The following is a 23275-nucleotide window of genomic DNA, read 5'->3' on the forward strand; positions in this document are numbered from 1 at the left end:
ATGTTAATTTTCTTATTCTTGCATATACACGTAGTAATCATTATTCACACACACACACAAAAAAAGGAGGAATTGCTGTATGACACTCGTTAAGAGCAATTTCAAAGAAACGAAAGGTAGTTTGTTAGGCTTAATTCATTGTGCCAAGACGATTCACCGCTTGTGCATGATGAACATTTTACGAATTGACAAGAGATTTCTGAGCGTCGGACAAGAGCAACCAGATCCAGACAAACATCTAACTTAGAAAACCTGGAAAGGTATCGCTCTCGAACTTTCCACTTCGCGCGGACGTGTACTACCGCAGTTGTCCGTGTTCTTCTCGTTGGCCACGCCGGCAACGAACAGCGGACTGTGTACACGTCACTTTACGACTTCTGTTTAAGATCATGCGGCTGAACTCCGCTAAAATGCTCGCTCAACCCGCACAAGGAGGCCCCGACACGCATTCTAGGCCCAAAATTGTGTGCGCGCGGATTCGCGTTTCACAACGGAGCCTCTGTTGATGTTCAGGAAGACAACATGCAGGGCTCGGGGAAGCAGTGTGTGGTGTCCATTTCGGTAGTGTTTATAAAAAGAAAAAAAAAAAAAAAGTATGCCAAGCAACAAATAATATAAAAAAAAAAAAAAAACTCGGCTTTTGAAGGGCTACACAAACGAATCATTTCAGTGGCTCCGCATTTTGTCGTCCGTAGCTCAGATCCTGCAACGTTATTTGTGTCTTTGTTGCACGTAGCGATAGCCTGCCTGCGTTGTTTGCTGCAAAGCACTTCCGACGGGACGATGCCACCCTCGGAAGAGCGTCTCCCGCCTGACCTCTCTTTCTCTTTGTCCCCGCTCGGAGAGGTCCTCCTGTGCGGAGCGGCGCTTGACCCGGGACCACCCTACCACCTTCTGCTTGCAGTATCATGTCACGGAGGTCGGCGCCCGATAGCCCCTGGCAGAACGGGGTGCCGCCGTTTGGTCTCGGCCAGCAGTTCAGTCCGATGATGAATGTTAGCCCCGTGTGGGGCCAGGCTAACCTCCCCTTCATGGGCGGCGGGAACATGATGTCCCCCGACATGATGAGGTTCGGAGGCAACGTTTCCTCTCGTTCAAACTTTAGACGCTACTACGACCAGGTGAGCTGCATTCTCGGCCTTGTTGTTTGCCCAGTATGGCGTGGTGGTGCGCCCCCCGCCCTCTCGTGACTGTGCCGCTTTGTACGTGCGCTAAGCGTCGTCCTTGTGCGCCCCCGCTCGGCTGAAGTAAGCTTGGGGACACGTAGCCTCCCTCCCCGCTGAGCCTTGGAACCGAAGGGCACGGTTAACAAATCCGTCCCCCGGCGGACGACGCAACCTCTCGACGAAGGAAGCTTGGGCCTTTACGGCATCGAGGCACTTTTGCTTTTTTGTCGACGGCAGACACTCATTGCCCCGTCTGGTTTTTTTGGGCACGTTGCCACGAGATGCTCGCGGATCACCACTTTGAGACCTTCGGTGCTACTTGTAATCGGGTATGAACTGATTAACACGGAAGTTCTCTGGTTCTGTCTGTCCGTGCACCTGTCATTTCTAGGTGCCGTCTAACTCTGGAAACAATAAATGGCCTTATGCGTACCCAGCCATTTCATTGCAAAAAAAGAAGAAAAAAAATTTTTCGATTGTGGGGAATTTAGTTTCTCTCCGTTTCAGTTGGATTTGTTTTATCGGGCTGAAGAAGAACGCTCAGTGAGTTTGGTTTGCTGTCGATGCTGTGCAGAATGGCAAGACTGCAAGTTCAATATCGCCAAAGACTTCTGCTTTGTGCAGAAGACGATAGGGAACACAGTATGTGGCAACGAAAGAAATACTCTTTGATTCAGACAAGAACCCCAACTTGGTTCTTGTTAGTCTGCCGGAAGAAGGGTCAATATTAGAAGAATATTCTGGAGCAATGTTCCTCAAATTGTATTGAGACTTGTCTTTTCATGCATCTTGTTTTCTTGGCAAGTCCCACATCCTTGCGACGAGTAGTGTAGGAATTCTTCCCACACCTCCCCTTTGCTATATATGCTGTCAAGCTTAGGAAAGCCAGATGTGGATAACTTTTGCCAGTATTTGCACACCCTGATACAGACGTTCGGTTCATTGTCTTTGCACTGAGTGAAATCCAGATGTGGTGCTTTGGGAGGCTTCCTTGTCACTTCGCTGGTAAACCGACGTTATAATTGGGGTTCCGTGTTTTCTGTATATACCGGCAAGCCCCAGAAATTGCCTCTGCCCCGCCCCGGTTCGTTCTTCCAAAATCTGGGAAAACAAAAGAACCTGAAATTATCCTAAAAAAACTTCACGTGAAAGTATTTTTTTATATCTTTATCTTGCGTTGACCCGTACATAGTACAGCCGCTATTGAATTGTCCATGATGCTGCTGCTTTCTTTAAAAACCACACCCCTCGTCTCCTTCTTTTCTCTTTTCAATATTGGGACGGTTTCCAGGCGTCGTGCATTGTGCCCACCTTCTCTGAAGGGTTGAGGAATCCCACGCCTATGTCCCGCTTTTTAAACGCGAGCCCTGATGAACGCAAGTTTTCTTTTTTGCCATACGCCGGATCGGTTGGGGAGTACGAGCCCCGAAAAAGTACCCCCGAATCTCGAGAGAAAGAGACCCCGAAAACACGGAACCCTAGGTAGTTACGATGGAAGACCACGACGCCAGACGAGCTTGCGTTTTGAGATTCCTAAAGCGTGTCGACTCCGACAGCCGGACAACCGCTACAGAGGCCAGCAGAGAAACCGCGGTGGCGGCGGTTATGGGGACAACAATGGCCGCTACGGCAGGAACCAGCAGAACAGCGGCCGCGGAGAAAGCAGGAAGCGCTTCGCTAACCGCGGAGACGGCGACCGCTCGCCACCGGCCAAGCGACCCAACCTGAGCAAGAAGGAGGCGCCCAAGAAGGTGGAGAAGGCCAAGCAGAAGGTTGAGGGTGACGAGGCGGAAGAAGCCGTGCCTCGGGAGGAGGAAGAGGAAGAGCTGTACGACCCCGCAGAGCCCACCAACGACGCCGCGGAGGCGGTGAGTGTCCCTTTTGGCAATCTTATAAACTACCTTTTCTCGGAGAGTGTATGTTGGTTTAATCTTGTAAACACTGAAAAACCTTCGCTTTATTGAAGTCCAGTTCGAGGGTCGCCTTGTAGATGGTGAAAGCGTGCAAGTGCATTCCCTTGTCGTAAGATATCACGAGAACATGGTCGTAAGCAAATGCAGGTGTGCGAACGAGCTCTAAACCGAGGGTCGAACCGCAGAGCTGGTACCTTCAACATGGCTTTGCTTATGTCTTAGTCTACCAATGTGGCAAACATCGATGACCAACGCGAACCAATCTCGAGCATGTGCAGCTTGTGTGGGAAGAAATTTTTGTCGGGCTTGTAATTTTGTTTGGCTTGTAATTTTGTTTGCGAAGGGAGCAGGAGTGATTGCAATCCTGCCAAAGATAAGCTTTGGGTGCATGCTGCTTGAGGCAGGTTGGTGTCGGTTTTTGCTGCCCATCACTCAAATGGAATGTGTTCCCATTTATTAGAGTATGTCGATTAGGCGAGGATTAGATCTTTATTACCTTGCCCGAAATAGAAGTGTGGCTGTGTCGACGCAACCTGTTGCACTACACCGGCTTGATGTGCTCTTTCTGGGGCCATAATTGAACCTTGGCACAGTGTGATATTAAACGGCGAAGGCAAACCATTTGGAATTTTGGTCTCGGGTGTAAAGAATGCAACTCTATTAGCTTTGATTCATCTTTTGTTAGTGTAAGGGATCTCTCGTCCTTGATAGTACCATATTCAAATATAGGAATAAAAATGCCATTATAAGGTATTACTAAATTTTTCATGACATACAGATGGAGCAAAAAACTTTGAATCGCCAGGGAATTTGACTGAGCCTTGAAAAGCCAGAGAATTTGAGCTTTCCTCACATCTCTTGTGCATTGGGATTGCAACAATAGAGTATGAATGAGTAAAGCCTTTTATGGTAAAAGATTAAATCTTTAGCAAGACCCAGGAAGATATGTATGAAGAGGTCATTTTACCCCGTTACAAACTTGGTGTTATCAAAAAACGAGCATGTTGGTAAGGTTAATTTAGGCATGAAGGAATAAACACAGGACAGGACAGAGCTCGACGTTTCAACTAGCGACAAACGAGAATGAAAAAGAACCGCCCTTCCAAAGGCATTAAAAAACTCACTTTACTGTCGTGTGGTGATTTGTTTGATGCTTTTGGAGGGGGCCTTATTTTTCATTCTTGTTCATTGCTTGTTGTCTGTCAAGTATGTTTATTCTTTCGTGCATAAATAAACTTTTTTTTTTCACTGCAAAAATAAACTGTATTGCTGAATGCTCAGCCTCTGCCTCAAATAGTCTGAGCATTCAGCAATAGGCAGTTTACATTAGGGTCCCTAATGTAGCGCTAGTTGTCCGGTTCAGATGCTGAAGCTTCAGAACTAACCATTAGCTCGTTTAAAAGTTGAACGCAATCACTCAAGTTTCAAGAGGACAAAAAGGGGGGCTGCTCCCAGCAGCTGATACCATTTACCTCCGTGTATTAATGGGTTTTGTCCGCCATCATTTTGCCATAAAAATTTCTGAAAGTCGTTTATAACTTTTGAATCAAACAACAACAAGCTCTGAAAGTTTTTCATCTCATGCGGACTGCTAGTGCTAGATTTGGGCAGAGACTGAGCATTCGGCAAGTCTAGAAAGATGTCTATAAATCAGTGGTCGGCAACCTCTTGGCGAAGCGGGCTGAGTCGCCGCGATGCCTAGGTGGAACGGGTTGGATGGCAAGCAGGGGGGGAGGGGAGGGGAGGGGAGGGAGAGGGAGGAGAAAGAAAAAAAAAGTTAAAATTAAAAAAAAAAAAGCACTTGCACGAATTTTCATTGACATACATAAATCGAAAATGAACAGTTTCTTTATTTCACGACAAACAACATGAGATACAACATTTCCACGAAAACCTAGACTCCTCTCAGTGAGACTTTTGGTGTTGAACTGCGGTCGCCAAACTACGAACATCCACATTCAAGCTGCTAACTGCGAGCCGCAAAACATTGTGGAGGTTCTCGTCAGTCATTCGTGAGCAGAAGTTGGATTTTATGCACTTCATTCGTGGAAAAGTCTGCTCGCAGACGGGCAGCGAATTAGTCAACTTTTTTTTTTTCTTTAGCTGACTGCGTAGGGGGGAAGGGGGGGTTACCGGGAGGCTGAGTGCCGTATGATACTACCTCGCAGGCCGGATCCGGCCCGCGGGCCGCTGGTTGCCGACCACTGCTATAAATTAACGCAAAAAAAGAAAACATATTTTTTTAGGAAGACATACCCCCATCCTCTTGAACATTGTAGAGCTTTCTCGTGGTGTTCAGGGGCCAGGAAAACATTAGGCGTCAAGTGGAAACACAAATAAGTATTGTTTACTGCATCCCTCAAGGTCTCGGACTTAAGCAGTGGACACACTATTATTCGACTTTAATGGCTCAAAGACATATTTGATTGGTCTGGAAATTTCAGAAATGTCAGCTCAGGGAAACAGCGTCGAAACTAGTCGTTGTTACGTGTGGTATTACTACATGTTGGTAACCCTTTTGCAGAGCACGCAGTGCCATTTGTGGCACCGAAAAAAGTGCCGGTGACCGGCTGTTTAGGACCGGCCATCGCAGACGATGGAGGATGCGAGGGTTGGCGAGCAACTGTGTTGCTCTCTCTTTATCGCTCTCTTTCTACTTATCACATTAAGAAAAAGTGATGTTTTGCACATTATTCCTGTGCTGCCTCAAAAAGTTATACAGGAGTCTTTTTAGTTTATTTCTTTTTAGAAAAAGCAGTGATCTTGGCTCTTCAGATGTGTACTTTTCCATGAAATAACAAAGCCAACCTAAAATCCTCCTACATATATTTTAAAGGGCTACTGCAACGAAATTCTAGCACCTATTTTACCGTGTTTGCTCGAGTAATGGCCGCTCTGTTCACGAACAAAGCCCGTGAGTCTGCTTTCCCGTGGGGTATGGGTATAGCGAATCACTGCGACTGGCAGAAAGATAGTGGCGATTTACGAAACAGACATAACGTCTTTGCACGAAAATGCTATCTGCTCAGATAGCATTCTTACGAAGGATCGCGTTACTCGACCTCGTTAATAGCTGCGTTTTTTTTATGCAGAGTGCGACGATCGGCTGCACGTGCGTTTTGTAGGAAAGTAGATGCAAGGGCCTCGTTCATGAGAAGTGCGGCCGTCACATGAGCGGATAAGGTGCTGTCTAAATGTCGGCCACGTCCTGGCCACACTGCAGAGACATCAATGTTTTGCTCGAAAAGACGCCGAAACATTGTTTGAAACGAATAAACTGAATGTCGTCGCGTCAAAACTGCCCACAAAATCGGCGCCGCTCCACGGGAGTACGACGGCAAGCTGCGTGGGTGCGAGCCCCGTCCAACTTTGCCAAACCAGACTTCCCTTCTTTCCCGCACTCATTCAACACCTGTGGGGAGCAGGCATCTCGAACGACCATGTCGTAATGCGTTGATGCCGCCGAGTGGTGAAGCTCGCAGCCGTGCCAGCCTCTGTAACCTTGGCCGTGAAGGTAAACGTGACGTCACCAATGCACTCGAGGTGCCGCATCTCCTGAGACGTATCACGCTCTTTGGTGGCTATTCTTCGTGTGCTAGCTGGAATCTGCTGTTTGGAACGAAAAACATAGCCATCCGTTTAGAATACAAAGCTTGCGACTGTCATTGGCAGATTTTGTCGATTTGCTTTAACTCGTTTCTGAATGTGAGAAGGTATATTTAAATTTTAATTTCAGTATCTTCTTAATTCGTTGCAAGAAGAGGGAAATTAGTGACATTCGACGAGGAGCCCTACTTTTTTTTTACTACGGTTCCTAAGTGAATAGGTGTGTTATGTCATGCGACAAGTGTTGCAAAGGCAAGGTGGAGCATTCATTCATTTGTTGGGATTTTTGAAAGACTTGTCCCCAGTCGTAGAGTCCTTTCGGTCTCCTCCTAGGCCACCAACGGAGACGCCGAAAAAGATGGCGTCGCAGCAGATGAGGAGCCGTCTTGCCAGGAATCGGAAGGCAAGGAGAGCGAGGCGGCAGCCGATTCTGCCGCGGTGAATGATGAGGGAGGGGCCGACGGCGAGGCCGAGCAGGCCAGGGAGGAGGGAGGCGAAGGAGACGAGGCGGCACCCAAGGCCAAGGAGCCGGTCAAGGCTGCTGCCAGTGCCGTGAGTGAATTTCTTTACGTCATGTGGGGGAGATGTCGTTGGAAGGGTGCTTCCGTGGCTACGGTTCCTGAGGCTAGATATTATTCCCCGCGAGGTCGTACTTCCCTCTCATGGAGCAAGCGAATATGGCGTTGGTAGACTGTTCGTTTGCTAACGCGAGTGAAGAATGACGTTCGTCCGCTACGAAGTGCCATTCTTGGACAGAAATAAAACGAGAGATGGCCGTAGGTCGTTTCCTATCAAATCGAAAGAAAAGTCTATCGTCCGTTACGAACTGCGCATTACAACGGAGTGAGATGGAACGGAGGCTGGATTTATGATCATCTGCTATTTCGCTTTCGTAGCTGTTGACAACTCGCGCTTCATTTACAAATTTCGAGTTGTTCTGCTGCCGCACTCAAGCTTACTTTCACTGATGGGTGAAGGAGTGTTAAAGGGGCCCTGCAATGATTTTTTGACTGGTTTTTAATTTGCACCGAACCTGAGCACACTGAACGTAGTACCTCAATGAAACTTTTCTCAAATTTTGCTGTATTTTAAAAGTTATAGGCAAATTAAAATTACAAGAACTAGCAAGAAATAACCTCCTTCATGACGTCGTTGGTCCTGGCTTGAGTGGCCGGGAAGTAGAGGAGAAGTAGTGAGCTCAGCGAGCACCACTGAAGCATGTGCTATAGGGTGGATAAAACGGGCGGCCAGGGCGGCTCGCTTGCTGCGCGATTAAACACTAATTCGGCATGACACTTCTTTGGCCACGAACGACAGCAAACATGGGCTAAAGATCAGAACAGGAGCCACTTCACGCTGCCATACCGCCGAACCCTTGCCAAAGGCCTTCGGAAGGCTCGGAACCGGTCGGATTCTCGAGCCCATACGACCGCAGCACTGCCGTGTACGTGCTGGACTTTTCTACGCTCGCTGCTCGTCTGTTCCTGATCCCACTACCCCTTTCTAGTATGCGCCGCCTTTTCCACCGTTCGGTGGCGGGTATTTCAACGGATCATTTATTGTTTCCGTACTTCATAAACTGCGTTTGTTTCTTTTGTGATCTAAAATAGTGAACAAAAACTACTTTCGTGAATACTTGAAACGGTTTGTGCCACTTATATTTTGTATTTCGACAGTAAAAAAAAAAGATTTTAGCGGCTCTGACCAGTAGTAAGGCGAGGACCAAGAATGTCACGATGTTGCCACATATCGCGCGCTTTTGGCATTGCGGAAAGTCTGTGTTGTCGGTTAAAATATGACGCACTGATATTTAGTTACTCTCTCCGTGCCCACTGGCTTGCCCAAACCCAAAAAAACACAAAGACCGCAAAAAAAAAAAAAAAAATAGACGCTTAAATATGATTGCAGGGCCCCCCCATTAAGGACGAGCACATCAGGGGCCAGTCGCAACACCTTTCTCACTATTTGTGTTGGCGAGACATTCTCACCAAAGTTTTGCCCGATTCTGAACTTGCTCTTGCCTTGACCAAAATTTTACTACCCCTGGAGTGCTCTTTCGAACCGTGTGTTTAGCGTCCCATGCCACCCGTGCATCAAAACTGCTCCCGATGTGGCAGTGAATGACCTCGCAGGAGCCAACAAACAAATAAATGAACCCCCCCCCCCCCCCAAAAAAAAAAGCTGCCATTATTTTTTGTAAGAAAAAACATTGGAAAATTTATGGGCTACCTATGTTATATATCAGACTTGTAGTTAATGCGAGATTACTGCGCGAGATTTGATCCCATCATTTCCTAAAGGAATGCGTATGTTGCGCGAATTCGCTGCTACACAGCGTGTTTTGGTTTCGCATGTTAAATTTTTTGCTACGAACTCTTAGCACGTGATTACTCGTACAATTAACTTTTTCGGGAGTCTTGCAAGTTGTATGGAAGCATTGCCACACAAGGGTATATTATGTGGCTCACATTTGCTGACAAACATTCTCACGAGCATGTGATAGAGGATGGGATTCTAGGACTTGTCAAAACAGTGATGTCTTTCTTTGCATTCTTAATTAGGATAATTTTTTCAAAAGTTCAAAATTACCGTAGAAGTTACCATTGTTATACAGATGTTATGTAATGGTGATGCAACAACTGCTTGTCATGAACAGATTTGTACACTATGGGATATTGTCGTTTGTCCGTTTCTGAAGGAAACGACAGAAGCAGATGGGACGGAGGTATCCGTTGGTGCTAGCCCAAGTCCAGAGAAGGCAGAGGTAACGAAGCTGTACAGTCGAAAAGTCGTCGTCCCTTGTCCATGTTGGTGTCTTTCTGTTTATCTTGTTTTTGCACCCTATTTTTTCACCTCTCATGGATGTGTATTTTGGTCAACCGCAAACGAGGCATTTCGGATGCAGCAAAGGCAGGTGCACTCAGGTTGCACATTACAACTGACCTTTTGCTAAATCACCCAAGCACCAAGGTTTCAAACTGTGCTAGCATCTGCGGCCGCAACCGGTCTAAAACAAATAGAACTTTGCACGTGCGTTCGTCAACAACTTGTGTTGCGAATATTTTATACTGGTAAGACAAACACAGGCAGAGCGCGTAGGTACGCTCCCAGTATTCTCCTCGGTGCTCGGGTAATTTGGTGAAAGTTCTATTGGATGTATACAAGCTGCATGTTGGTGGGGTATGGTCAAACACCTGACAGCAGCCGGGTAAGGTTAAGCACATGGCTGTTGCTTTTTCCACTGATATGGTTTCATGATGTAAATGGCCAGAAACTGAACCAGAGAGATGGCAAGTACCGGGTGTTTGTGAGAAAAGAGTATGGTATTTGTCTCACTGCAAAAATAAACTACTGTAAAACTCAGAGTAAGCGCCCCCACCCAAGCAAGAGCCCCCCCCCCCCTACTTCACCGCTAATATCACATTTCCGTGCCATTCCGAGAAAGCACCCTCCTCCCCGCTCCGCACCCTTATCACACACTATGCCCAGGCAACACTGGCCTGCCAAATCCAGTCCAAGAATCCAATCTAATCCAATCCTACTTTGCCGCCCGGTCGCCTGTGCCATTGTCGCTTTGTTTTGGCGGTGTCAGGTCGGCTATGCATTCTTACACAGTGGCAAAAAAAATTGAAGTCGTCTAATGACATCGTGAAAACGGGAGAAATGTACACCAGATGTCTCGACACTTCAAGCTCGACCAGATACGGGAATGGGACAAGAATTTTGACAATTTGCTACAGAAAAACTACGGGAAAGCCAAACTTCGACAAAAGCTAAATAATGGCACTCCGGTGTTCAGTGAATACATGGACAACGCGCTCTGAATACCTGGAGCGCGAAGGAAGTGCAAGATGAGCTGTTAGCAACCGGCTTCTTTCTGAAGAGGCTGTCGAAATAGCCAACAGCATGCAGTTGGGAAACATTGTGGGATGCTGCGAACGTTTTCTTGCGACTGACTCTGAGGAGTCTTTTGGTGGTTTTGAAAGTGATTAGCACAGCAGTGACAAATCTTCCCAAAAATAAATAAAATATTATATCCATGTGTACCGCGCTTTTTTTTTTTCTGGCAGAGGAATTTTGTCATCGCCATCTTGAATTTTGGTGCTGTTTTGGGATAGCCCCCCTCCCCCCACCCCCCTTTGCAGGTAATTTTGACTTGCGTGGGGGGGGGGTGCTTGCTCGGAAGTTTACGGTATGTATCACTGTACACTATCTGCCCAAACGTAAAGTTTCAAAGCTTGGCGTTATGGGATGCAAAATTTTTAAGGTAGTTTCGGATATCCTCACCGAGGAAGGGGGGGAGGGGGTGACATCGATGCCTAGGAATACATGGAGTTGAAAAGCGTCTGCTACTAGGAACTGGCCCCATTTTTCCAATTAAAATGTTAGAAAAAATGTCATTAACTTTCGAATTAGATAACGCCAAGTTCTGGCACTTTGGCATCGGCCCCAACTGCTAGCTCTACACTTGGGCAGAGACTGAACGGTCGGCAATCCATAGTTTAGTTTCGTGGTGAGAAAAACACTGTTTTTTTGACTGTCCGATACACCCGGTACATCTTGCAGTGTATCCTATGTCCAAGACTCGGTTCCTAATGTGATCACTTGGCAGTACAGCAAGCCCACAGGAAAGAGCTATTTGTAAATCTTTAGAAGAGAAGACATTTTGCAGACAACGTGAAAATGTTGAGACTTTCAAGTACTTATTTGAATTATAATATACAGTCAAACCTCGATGTAACAAACTTCTATGTAACGAAACCCCCGATGTAATGAAGTACATAATTTTTTCTAACCGCAAGTGTATGCATGCCATGTATTTTTGACCTCTATGTAACGAAGTACCGTTTGCCGAAATTTCGATGTAACAAAGTTTCATGGACAATTCGTCACAAACTTTTGGGTCGCCAAGGAGATTTCGGAAAGCACATGCGCTGAAACGGGCCCTGATAAAGCGCAAAAGGTGAAACTGGCCGAATCTGGCGAGTGTGGTGTACAGAACGGCCACTAGAAGACACTAGAGCCGCCGCCGTTTCGTCCGTTGGCTCCGTTCGCGCTGCGTAGTTCGTTTCGAGGCCTAACTAAAATGTGCGTTTCTCATCCTGAGTGATGGAGCTTTAACTTTGAAGGCGATGGAGCCGCCCCCGACAACGTCGACCTCGACAACTTTCTATAAGCCGACACTGCTGTCATTTCGACGAGGAAGTGACCAACGAGGCGATAGCTAGCGATGTTCGTGGCAACCCGAAGACGGGGACGACTTCGAGCCTGATGAGCAAGACACCTGCGATGTGAACAGTAACCGTGAAGTGGTGGACGCGATCGATGTCTTGAGGCGGTTCGCGAGCACACAGCAAGAGGAAGACGCGATGCAGGCCGTCTGGCAATGCGAACGTCGCGTGATGCCAATAATGATGCCAAGAGTGGCCCAGATAAAGGTGACGGCCTACTTTCAACCGAAATAAAGGTGCCCTTGGTGAGTTGTGTGCACTCAAGAAACATTTGTGGCAACTTTCTTTACCGTTATCCCCAAATTTCTATGTAGCGAAATTTCAATTTAACGAAGTAAATTCCGAATTTTACCGGCTTCATTACATCGAGGTTTGACTGTATTATACATGAATTAACTTGCAGAACAAATGGTACTAAGTTGCTTTATCAATTTGTTTCTCTCCAATAAGTTGCTAGTGCACATCAAAGCTGAGACCCGTCAAGACTGTATGCTAAGCACTGGATAGCTAAAGCTTAAAGTCGTTTCATAGCCCTTTCACAGTTCAACTAAAAGATTTTTACAGCGGAGTTGTTGTGGGCTAGTTTCCCCGGGATCGTGCCCGGTACCAAACAAATGTCGACACCCATGGCTGACAACACTCTGGTTGCCGCCGTCGCTCATAGATGACGGTAGCTGTCCAGAATGTTGTGTTTGTTGGTTGTCTGCTTGCTGCCGTCGCTCGTAGATCGTGGCAACATTTTTTCGGAGGAAGAAGATAGGGAACGGAACGAGCGGCGATGTGCACAGCAGTGCGAACGGTTTTGCAATCGCCGCGAGGCCGCTAGCGCCTGAAGTTTCACTGCGTCGAGCGCTTCAGATTCCCTGGCGAAAGAAGAGCAGATCGCTCGCCTGGAAAGCCACCGCCGAGAACAGAAGCTACAGCTCCGCTGCTCTTCCTTCTGCACCAAAGTGGAAAGGCTGAAAGTTTTTTGTTTTGTTTCTTAAATTTTAGTTGTCAATCTTTAGTTTTAGCTGTCAGCCCTCCGGCTGTCAGTGTAATCCTGAGGTCTGAGCTTTGCCCTGGTTTGGAAGCTACTTGAGGAAATATTCTATTGGACACGATTCTTTCAACGCAGGCAAGAAGAGAAGAGCGGACGCCCTGTAATTTAGATGTAACAATTGCAAGTTTTTGCGGTACAACGGCTACTTGATCTAGTAATCCTGTTAACCCCTTAACCGTTTTGGACGAGCCTGGCTCGTCAACGTAGTGCTTTGCCCAAACCGTTCGGGACGAATATAGCTTGCCCACTTTGCCGATTCACGCATTCAACCATTCTGGACAATCCAGGCTCGCTCATGGTTAAGTTTGCGACTCTGGCGACAGACGACAGGACTGTTTTTGTTGTTTTAATTTTTTCCCCATTATGTTTGTGAAAAGAAATTTTATCTGTACGGCAAGAAATTGTAACTCGAAGACAACAATAGACCCTTCTCAAAAGTTCATTGAGCAACATTGGTGGTCGTCATTTCTAGGGCATGAGGTGCATGATTGGATCAAAGTCAACGCCGAATGCAGCCCTCATGTCCAATACATGCTCAGAGTATGTGATCAAGCAATGGCGGGCAGGCGATGGTGCAGACCTTTGGAAAGAGTCTGCAGTTAAGGGTCAGAAATGACGAAAACTAGAAGTGGTTAAGGGGTTACTATAATAGCAAGGGGCATATATGTCGCAATGAAACGAAAAGTTTTTTATTTTTATTTTTTTATTCTTTTGGGGATGTATGTTTCCTGTTTTTGGGCGTCTGGCCGTGCACAAAGTGTTTGAGACGCACGAAACGATTGTGGGAGCTGACTGCGACGCCTCTGACAGGAGGCCACCCCAGCAGCCAAGCCCAGTGCCACCCCCTCCAAGGCTGCCGAGGGTAAGGTGCCCGTCAAGACCCCCGAGGGCAAAGCGTCAACCGCCAAGACTCCTCCGGCTGCCAAGACCCCTCAGCCTGGACAGAAGGGACCGTCCAGGCCCGCCAGCGAGGCCAGCGCCAAGTCCGACAGCAGGAGGGAGCAGGAGTCCAAGTAAGGCTGGGCCTTTCCGCACATGTCTGTGTTTTTTGGTGTTTTGTTCCACTTGACTTGCGAGTTCTAACGTAAATGTGTTATCTATAATGCTCCATTAGAGTGACAAAGCGAAACAACCAACATTGACAAGCCGTAAACATGCGCATCATGTAAGCGAGGGCATCTCTGGCAGACTTGCAATCACTTGTGCTTGCTGCAGAGCACCGAGAGACCGCAGGTTTGGCAAAGATACCATCGTGTGCATGCTGCGCGTGTGTGAGGCTTGTCGGTTGTTTCTGGTTGTCGCTCTAGTGAGACTCCGGCATAAAAAGAGATGTTTTTCTTTTCCAGATTTTTTATTATCAAAGATTGGTGTATTTTAGTAGTTTGTTTTGCACAGACTCTAAAAACAGTGATTATGAGTGAAAAAGTTTTGTGAAAAACTTAGAGTTGAAGGCTTCAATGAAAACGGTCCTAACTGGAGCAAAAGGTTCCAGACAGTGCTATTTTTTTTTTCATTTTTTGCTCATGTCATATTTTTCACACCAGTAGATGTTTATCAGTTTTCTATTTTTTCACCGACAGATTCTTTATTGGTGTTTTTCGGTTGAACCAGAAAGTTTGCAGCCACATTTTGTGCGTCTGAGTTCCGCAACTGCGCTATTGGGCAAATGTGGCGGTCTAATACAGGTCGTACCGTGCCATGTGCCAGCTCTACGCACAACGCTGGGGCATTAGCAAGCAGGTATTGGACTCAAAATTGGTTCCCCCGCTTCTTATCTTCCACGTTTCGAACCTGCAGCGATGGATTTGCGTAAGCAAACTTCCAGAGGCTTGACTTTCTTTGAGGAAGCGATGAAAGGACTGCCTACTGTCCTTTCACAATGCTAATGAACATTGATAAATGCAGAATGTCTGGCTCACGCGGTTGCATAGGTCGCGTGCAGAGCATCGTGGGAACAAGCTGATACTACAGTTACGACAGAGTCACTGGGACAACTGTTTTATCGCACAAACCACCGACAACATGTAAACACGGAAGCCAGAAGAGACGAGCAGATATCGCGAAAGGACCTGTTCCGGACGGTTCAGTGTTTTCCCACTAGGTGTCGTTCGTTTTGTTGGAGTCGCGAATATCGGATATTATCGGGACATGCTTAAATTTACAGCTTAGCTTGCCGATAGATGCCACGGTGTCATTGGTGTGCCGGCGACTTCAGTTGCTCTTTCATCGGGCCTTCTGAAAAATACTGTTTTTATTTGATAGAAGCTACGGCGGGGGAAAGCTTATGCCATTCATTCAGGTAAAAAGGAAGCTTTTTTCGTCCTAAACAATGAAGGTTAGCACCGTCCATTCCGTTTACATTATCTCACATTTTTTTAATGCAAAATTGCGCCGACATTTGTTTTGTAACTTCGTATCAGACAAGCTCGGAGGAATATCTGAGGTCTTCCTCCCACCTCGTCCACTCTCCAAGTCTTGGGAAATCATAACCATCCCAGCCACCACGGAAGAAAATAAATTCCCGGCTACGCAACTTCATACGGATGCACACGCATTTTCTCTCGTGGGTTCAGCCGTTCTCTCGGCAAACCACAAAGGTTTTGATGTTGCGTTGGCACCCTCCTGTCTGAATGATTTCTCCGATGCGTGACCAGGTGTGAACTAAGGCATCTTGAAGTCTATAGATGACCTCTGATGGGCTGTTTTGTCTATGCAGGGGTTACCAGAAGAAGGGCAGCCAGCGTGGCAAGGGCTGGTGCACCGTCTGCGAGCTCCACTTTGTCGGCAGCTTCCTGGACCACAGGAGGGCAGAGGACCACAAGGTGCGGAGCTGCTCAGAGTCTTTCCAACGCTCGACGAGAGCCTTGCAGAGTGTGTCGAGGAAGAGAATCTGGAGGGCCCCTTTATTACTCACACTTTCTGAATTGGATGTAAAATATTTCAGACTTGATTTCAATATTTTAAGCACTCACACACCCTTGACTCTAAAGAAGCTCTACAGATGCTATTGGAAGAGGAAATTGGGTATGATCATTGCACCAAGGGGAAGCTTGGTGCCACTGCTCCGAAATTCTCTGACAAAGGAGTGGCCTCCAAAACAGAAATAGTCCATGAAGATTTTTTGAACACGCTCGCCTGCTTGGGTCTGTGTGCAGAACACTCCTCGTTGAAACGAACTGCAGTGAAGCACTAACACGAGTTTGTGGAAAAGTTAATTTTTTTTCTTAATGTGAAACATTTTTTGGCTAGTTCCGGATTTCGTAAAACCAGATTAAGTTTCTCTGCTAGATTTAATGGGAAAATTGACGTCACAACTTCGTGTCACATGACCTCTGCACAAATTCAATTTCTTCGCTAGATTTAGCAGGAAAATGGACATCACGTGACCTCAATGCCAGTTCAATTTCCCCGCTAGATGTAGCAGGAAAATTGACGTCACGTGACCTCGACATGAATTCAGTTTCTCCGCTAAATATAGGCGAAAAAATGATGCCACATGGCTTCATGTCACATAACGTATACACAAATTCAGTTTCCCTGCTGAAATTAGCAGAAAAATTGATGTCACGCGACCTGTTTTTACAGCGGAGCTGTTAAGGGCTGGTTTCCCCTGGATCGTGTCTGGTACCAAACAAATGTCGACACTCGTGATCGACACAACACTCTGGTTGCCGCCTTCGCCCATAGATGGCGGTACAGTAGAACCCGTTTATAACGAACTGCATAAAACGCTACGTCTAGTTCGATATATCAAGTAGTTCGTTATGGAGATATTCGCGTATAACGAATTTCTACGATATGTTCGTTATACACGGGTTTATGGACATCGAACAGCAAGAAAACGCGATGCCACTTACTGTTCAAGAAATCCATTTATTGGGAACAATCTATTCACAGTAGGCAGTAATCTTCGCTTGGGTTTTTGACTTGGCAGCATCCATAAGAATGGCGTTCTCGACACGTGACACTGCTTGTACGAACTCCAGTCCGCTTCCCTCGATGTCGGAGCACTAGCGACGGAGCACGTCCACCGCTGAAAGTGCCTCGTGAAGCGTCGGACGAGGTGGACCTTCATCTTCAGAATCCTCTGCTTCCTCGCAGTCACCAATGGCAGCAGCTGCCGCCACATCCGCAATGATCTCTGTGTCCGAAGGGCTTGCAGCCACAGCAACGTCGTCGCCGGCCGTCAAAAAATCTTCGAGGTCGACTCCCTCGGGCAACGCATCAGGGAGGCTACCAAGTTCCTGCCAGAGGACTCCTATGTCATCGTTCTCTTGCACTGGGCCCGATGTTTCGCCGTTTTCCACGCCGAGTCCAGCGTGCCGGAAGCAATTGCGAATTGTGTCGCTCGTGACATCACACCAGGCGCGGCTCAGCATCTGGATCGCGCCCAGCAAGTCGATCTTCAGCTCTCCGCCGACGCGCATCTTGACGAGAAGTTGCTCCACAAGACGCTTTCGGTAGCCCTGTTTGAAAGCACGGATGATGCCCTGGTCAAGTGGTTGGAGCACTGCCGTTGCGTTGGGCGGCAGGAAACACAGCTCGATGTTCTTGAGCGATACACCGCAGTGGTGAGCGGAACAATTGTCGAGCAGTAGGCAAACCTTGCGCCCACTTGATGTTAATTCTTCGTCCCAGTCGCGGAGCCACGTCTCGAACAACACCCTGGTCATCCACGCCTTCTTGTTAAAGGTGTATGTTACGGGTAGGGGGCCGCATCCTCGCAAACATATAGGCGACTTGAACTTGCCAATGACTAGCGGGCGCAGTTTCGATGATCCGTCCATGTTGGTCGTCAAAAGGATCGTGACGCGAACCTTGCTCAGCTTTCCACCATGGCAGTCCTCATTTCGGAGCGCCAAGGTCCTGCTTGGAAGCAGCTGCCAAAATAACGCAGTCTCGTCCGTGTTAAAAATGTCACATGGCTTGTACTTCTCAATAATTGCCGGCCAGTTGTCATCAATCCACTTCTTGACGCCTTCCGTATCGACGGAATACCTCTCGCCAGCCACGACTTTTCCAACAATCGAGTAGCGGTCCTTAAACCGTTGCAGCCATCCAGTGCCTCCGGTGAAACCTTCAACCCCCAGGACGAAAGCGAAATCTTTCGCCTTGCTCTGCAGCATGGGACCAGAGACGGGTAGGTTCCGCGCGCAAATGTCCAGGAACCATTGGTAGAGAGCCTTCTCCACAGCGTCGTAGGCCGGTTTCCGGATGCGTTTGCTGTCGGCGTTCGGCCGTTCGCGGGCTTGGTTCTTGATCGTCGCCTTATTCTTTAGTATCGTGCTCAACGTGCTTCTGGCGATCTTGAAGGTTGCAGCCACGTCCGATTTTTTCTCGCCGCGCTCGACACGGCGAATAATGTCCACCTTGTCAGAAAGCGGCAGCGCTTGCCGCTGCTTTGTCGTCATTATTCTAGCGGACTGCACGCACTGCCAACCGCAACAAAACAGAAATGGCGAAGACTGCCAACGGCAACGACATGCTTGCGAAAGGACATGCGATAGGCGCGATAGGACCCGTAGCCCCAGATGTGAGAAGGATGGCAAGGTTACGACGTTCTCCAACTCTCCGACAGATGGCGTTACGGCCGCGTCGCGGTTGTGCGGAGTACGTGGAGTCGCGCGTTGATCGTCAGCTCCGTTCGCTTGCTGCCCAAGGTCGAAGAAAGCTGGCTTCCTTTTTCTCTTTCCCTCGTTCGTTCATGCGAGGCACGGAGCGGGCGAACCGGTTCTGCATTGCGAGGAAGCCAGACTCCGCGGGCGCCCGGAGCCGCTCCTTTTTTCGGGTATTCGCGAGCGCTGGGAATTCGATATATCCAATGTGCGGTTCGTTATGCGAGATATATTTTGCATAGATAGTGATCAGAGAATTCTGTGTGTTCGATATAAGGAATAATTCGCTGTATCCGAGTTCATTATAATCGGGTTTGACTGTAGCTGTCGAGAGTGTCGTGTTTGCCGGTTGTCTGCTTGCCGCCGTTGCTCATAGATCGTGGCAACCTTTCCAACCTCGGTAACCAGACAACTGGTTGCTGACGTCGCTCGTAGATGGTGGCAACGTTTCTTCAGTGGAAGAAGAGCGGGAACGGAACGAGCGGCGATGCGCGCAGTAGTGCGAATGGTTCCGCAACCGAGCCTTCGCCTAAAGTTTCACTGTGTCGAGCGCTTCAGATTCCCCTGCGAATGTAGAGCAAATCGCTCGCCCAAGAAGCCATTGCAAAGAACGGAAGCTACAGCTCCGCTGCCCTTCCTTCTTCACCAGAGTGGAAAGGCTGAAAGATCTTACTTGACCTATACACAAAATCAGTTTCCGGCTCGATTTAGCAGGAAAATTGACGTCGCGTGACCTGAATGCCAATTCAAATTCCCCACTAAATTTAGTGGTGGAAGTGATGTCTCATGACTTCATGTCATGTGATATCAAGCCGGATTCAGTTTTCTTGCTAGATTTCGCGGGAAAATTTGCGTCACGTGACCTGATGTCACATGACCTATGCCCGATTCGGCTTCCCTGCCAAATTTAACGGGAAATTTACATTACGTGACATCGATTGCATATACCTGCAGTTACGAGTTTTAGCTGCCGCTAAACGCTTATGATGCTAGAAAGTTTCACATGTCCAACAGAATTTGCCATACATTTTTTTCCTTGACTGCCACGTTCACCCGTAAGGTCTTTGCCACCTACGGCTGAAAATGCCTTAAAGTTCCGAAGGGACGCCCACCAAAAATGAAGAGATAAATTGTGAAAAACGGGGGGTGGGCTATCTTTTGGAATGCCGCAGCAAAACTTTATTAAAAATTAATAATAAACACTGGGGCACCAGTACAAACCACACGATGCGGGAACTGATACTCCAGATCGTGAACACCGCAAATTCGCGTTTGACGATCTGATAAACACACGGGAATTCGCTACGAACTCCTGTGTCACGGTAGGGTCTTGCCGGCTGCGGACGCAGCAAATTCGCGTTTTACCGTGCAAAGGACCAGCGGAAACCCGTTAAGAACTCGCATCTTACAGGAACGAATACCACAAATGGCGGATGCAGCAGATTCAAGTTTCATGGTGCAATAAACACGCAGGAAAACATCACAAACTTGCCTGTCACGGAAACTGATATCGCACGCAGATCGCGGACAAAAATGCGCCGCTACATTGTACTGATACAGTAGACTCATTAATTCAAACTCCAGGAAGTCACAGATTTTAGTTTGAATTATCAGAAATTCATCTAAATATGATACTAGACAACATTATGATTTGTTACATGGATAGCTACACATACAAAGCAGATTTTTGCGTTTCCTCTACATAGGCCTAATTATAAGCAAGTACAGACATAACACATTGGTGAAAGAACTGTGACGTTAAGTTTATTCATTTGACAAAAAAGTCGGCGATTGTGGACTGTTTAGTCAGTACATGAGATCTCAAAACAAAATTTTCAATACCAGCCAACGCCAGTAGCTCTTTACGGGACTCTTCCTTTGCATACAGAAACTTCTGGAGCTGAGCGATGTGCTCAAAGGCCTCTGCGGCTGTGACAGTTGGTAGTGGGTCATCCCTTTCTTCATCATCCCCTTCACCCTCACTGCTGCACTGTGCAGGCATTACTTCGTCATGTCCTCTAATGAGTCATCACGACAAACACACACATCGTCGTCAAGACTAGCATATTCCGCCAGCTCGGCGTTTACATTATGTGCTTCAAGGCCAGAAAGCATGATGCCAGTGAGCTGTTCCTTATCCTCGATGTCGTCTTGGTCATAATTGCTAGTCTTGAAGCATATAATGTGAACGCCGTTTTCCGCTAATGTGTGCCTTCTTGAGCCCCGTTGAGTGTGCTTCTTTCCGAGCACCGGTGCACTGCGAAGAAGTAACCTCGCAAAAACAAGCTCTGCGGGTATTGCTTCTCTGCGGTGCACCGGTGCTCGGAAAGAAGCGCACTCAACGGGGCCGCGAGAACAAAAAAGTATGAATTAAGCGAAAACACCGTTCGAATTAAGCGGCTTATAAATACATTAAAAACATAGCAGGACAACCAAAATTTTCAGATCTGTATGAATTAACCGGAAGTACGAAATATCTGAGTTTGAATTATCGCGAGCCTACTGTATTTCACGGGAATGAATACTGCAAATCGTAGATGCAGCAGAATTATATTTCACAATGCAATACAGTAGCACCTCGTTGATACCATTCCCGGTTCATACGTTCACGAGTGAGGGTACGGGAAACGTCCCATAGAGCTGTGCTGTTTTTCTTCCGGTTTCTACGTTCCCGGTTAACACGATTTCCCGGAAAGTACGCTCAACATTCTGCCAAATGTCGATTGGATTACACAATTTTTTGGCAATCAGCGTTGCACTCGCTTGTTCGGAGCTTCGAACTTCCGGTCTCTACGAACGAGCGTCGGGGCAGCCGTCCTCAAGGGCATACAACACGGCGCATGCGTGCGGAGCCGCTGCGTTTATTGTTCTCCGCTACTTCCGAGAGCCGTCAGGGTGCACAAGGGCGTTTTGATTGGAACTGTAGAACACACAGCGTGGTTTTACTGTCTTAGCTGATTATTCGATTAGTCAAAGAATCTTTCCCATGAAGTAATAACAAAGGATTCCAAGTACATACTTTATGTTTCTCGATCACAACTCCAGCAGCTTGGGCACAAACCTCGGCACTCTTCGCCAGCATTGTTGGCGGTTGGCATCCGCACCGCTTCGTCGCCGTACTAACTGCTCGGAACAACAGCACGTCCATCTGATGCTGTCACTCATTTTCCTCTCGTCAAGTGCTATTGCTGGTGAAAGTGGTATGAATGCTGTCGTAACGAGCAACCCAGCAACCAAAGCAGCAGCGTAAAAATCTAAACCCAAATGCAGCTGTCTACCGATCTAGCTTCGCCCGTGCGAGCACGTGTTCACTTCAGTTGTCAGCACCGGAGCGCTTGTTCAAGCGTTTCCAAAGTAGACACGTGATTATGTGTCACTCTCGGTAACTCCAGCAAGTACTTTGAGGCATTATTCGGAGGGTTGAAAGCACTGATTGCAAGAGTGCGCAGGAGTAACTCTAGACTACGACATACAAGCGAGTAGTAGCGGTAGTAGTAAAGGAACAAATCTGTCATTTCTTTATTTATCTCTTTGGGTTGGCTCAGCTCCGGTTACTTTATCAAGTTTCGCCAACACTTTGGCAGCTTTGGTTTTGCATTCCGCCCCAAACCCGTGCCATCTCATTTAGCCATTTTTCCTGTCTCGTGTAGGCTTGTTTCATTCTGCGATGGCGTCGTTTTCACGACGCCGTCGCAGAGCAGCTTGTTTTTGAACTACCGTGTAAACCGGAATATAGGTCGAATTATTTTTTCAAAATGAACCTGAAAAAGTTGATAGTCGTCTTATGTAACGGTCGTTAGCGGAAAAACAAAAATAATCTCGCAACACTGGGTGGCTGTAGCCGCCATCTTGTTTTTTCTTTGCAATCGCCTAGCGCTCATCCACTTGTCAAAACGGTGACGATTGACTTTCACTTGTGCTCCTTGTTTTGTTACATCTACCGTTGCCGCTCCCGGAGTGATAATGAGCGGAAGTAGAAGACAGTTCACAGTAGCCTTCAACAAGAAGGCAATTGCCTATGCAGAGATCCACGGGAATCTTGCAGTTCAGCGAGAGTTCGAGGTATCAGAGAAGAACATATGCTACTGGCGAGGCCAGAGACAAAAATTGGCAGCGTGCAACAAGGCGAAGAAAACTTCATGCGTGTACCCGAAATTGGAAACAATGGTGGCAAATTTTATTCGGAATCTGCGCGCCAGATCGCTACCTGTGACGTTAGAGTGAATCCGTACGGAAGCCGTTGAGGTCACTTGTGCTTCCGAGCTCTTGGGGGCGCAATTTAAAGGGACGTCATCGTCCCTTTGGATTGCGTTAGTGAACTCATCGTCGGACAAAGGTTCTGAAGAATCTGAGTAGTAACGATGGCGCACTTCCTGTTTTATCACGTGGGAAGTAATTGAATTACAGGAGCCGATATCGCGCGCGCAGATCGCGGACAAAACGCGGGAACTTACTATAAACTCTCTTATCAGACGTACGGGTACAGCAGATCGCGCGGCAAATGCAATTCCCATCGGATATTCACGAAGTTCGACGGGAATAGGGAGTTGGGCGATGTTTCAGAATTTTATGATACAGATATTTTAACCAGAACAACTGGATGGGCGATCTTTTGGGGGCGGGCATTCTCTCGGACCATTACGGTATGTTTTTCTCCTGTAAGGCCTTTGCTGTACACAACTCAAATTAATTTCTTTCCTGC

The 23275-nt window shown here is 47.4% G+C and overlaps 1 protein-coding gene across 3 annotated transcripts in view; it reads left to right on the forward strand.

The window, feature by feature from the left end:
• LOC115313163 (zinc finger protein on ecdysone puffs) overlaps positions 1 to 23275 on the forward strand; it is a 36515-nt gene that overhangs the window by 99 nt on the left and 13141 nt on the right. Inside the window, exons 2-7 of one of the 3 annotated variants that reach the window (XM_029972089.2) lie at positions 905 to 1121; positions 2723 to 3034; positions 7019 to 7237; positions 9384 to 9449; positions 13769 to 13971; positions 15675 to 15780. In XM_029972089.2, coding sequence (XP_029827949.2) covers positions 909 to 1121; positions 2723 to 3034; positions 7019 to 7237; positions 9384 to 9449; positions 13769 to 13971; positions 15675 to 15780 — 1119 coding nt within the window. In that variant the 5' untranslated portion in view covers positions 905 to 908. Of the gene's footprint in view, positions 1 to 879; positions 1122 to 2722; positions 3035 to 7018; positions 7238 to 9383; positions 9450 to 13768; positions 13972 to 15674; positions 15781 to 23275 lie in introns of those variants that run through there. The other 2 variants (XM_042292553.1, XM_040503252.1) reach the window with 2 other exon arrangements.

This window comes from Ixodes scapularis, unplaced genomic scaffold (genome assembly GCF_016920785.2).
Source record: "Ixodes scapularis isolate PalLabHiFi unplaced genomic scaffold, ASM1692078v2 PGA_scaffold3__209_contigs__length_174095766, whole genome shotgun sequence".
In the NCBI taxonomy this organism is placed as follows: domain Eukaryota; kingdom Metazoa; phylum Arthropoda; class Arachnida; order Ixodida; family Ixodidae; genus Ixodes; species Ixodes scapularis.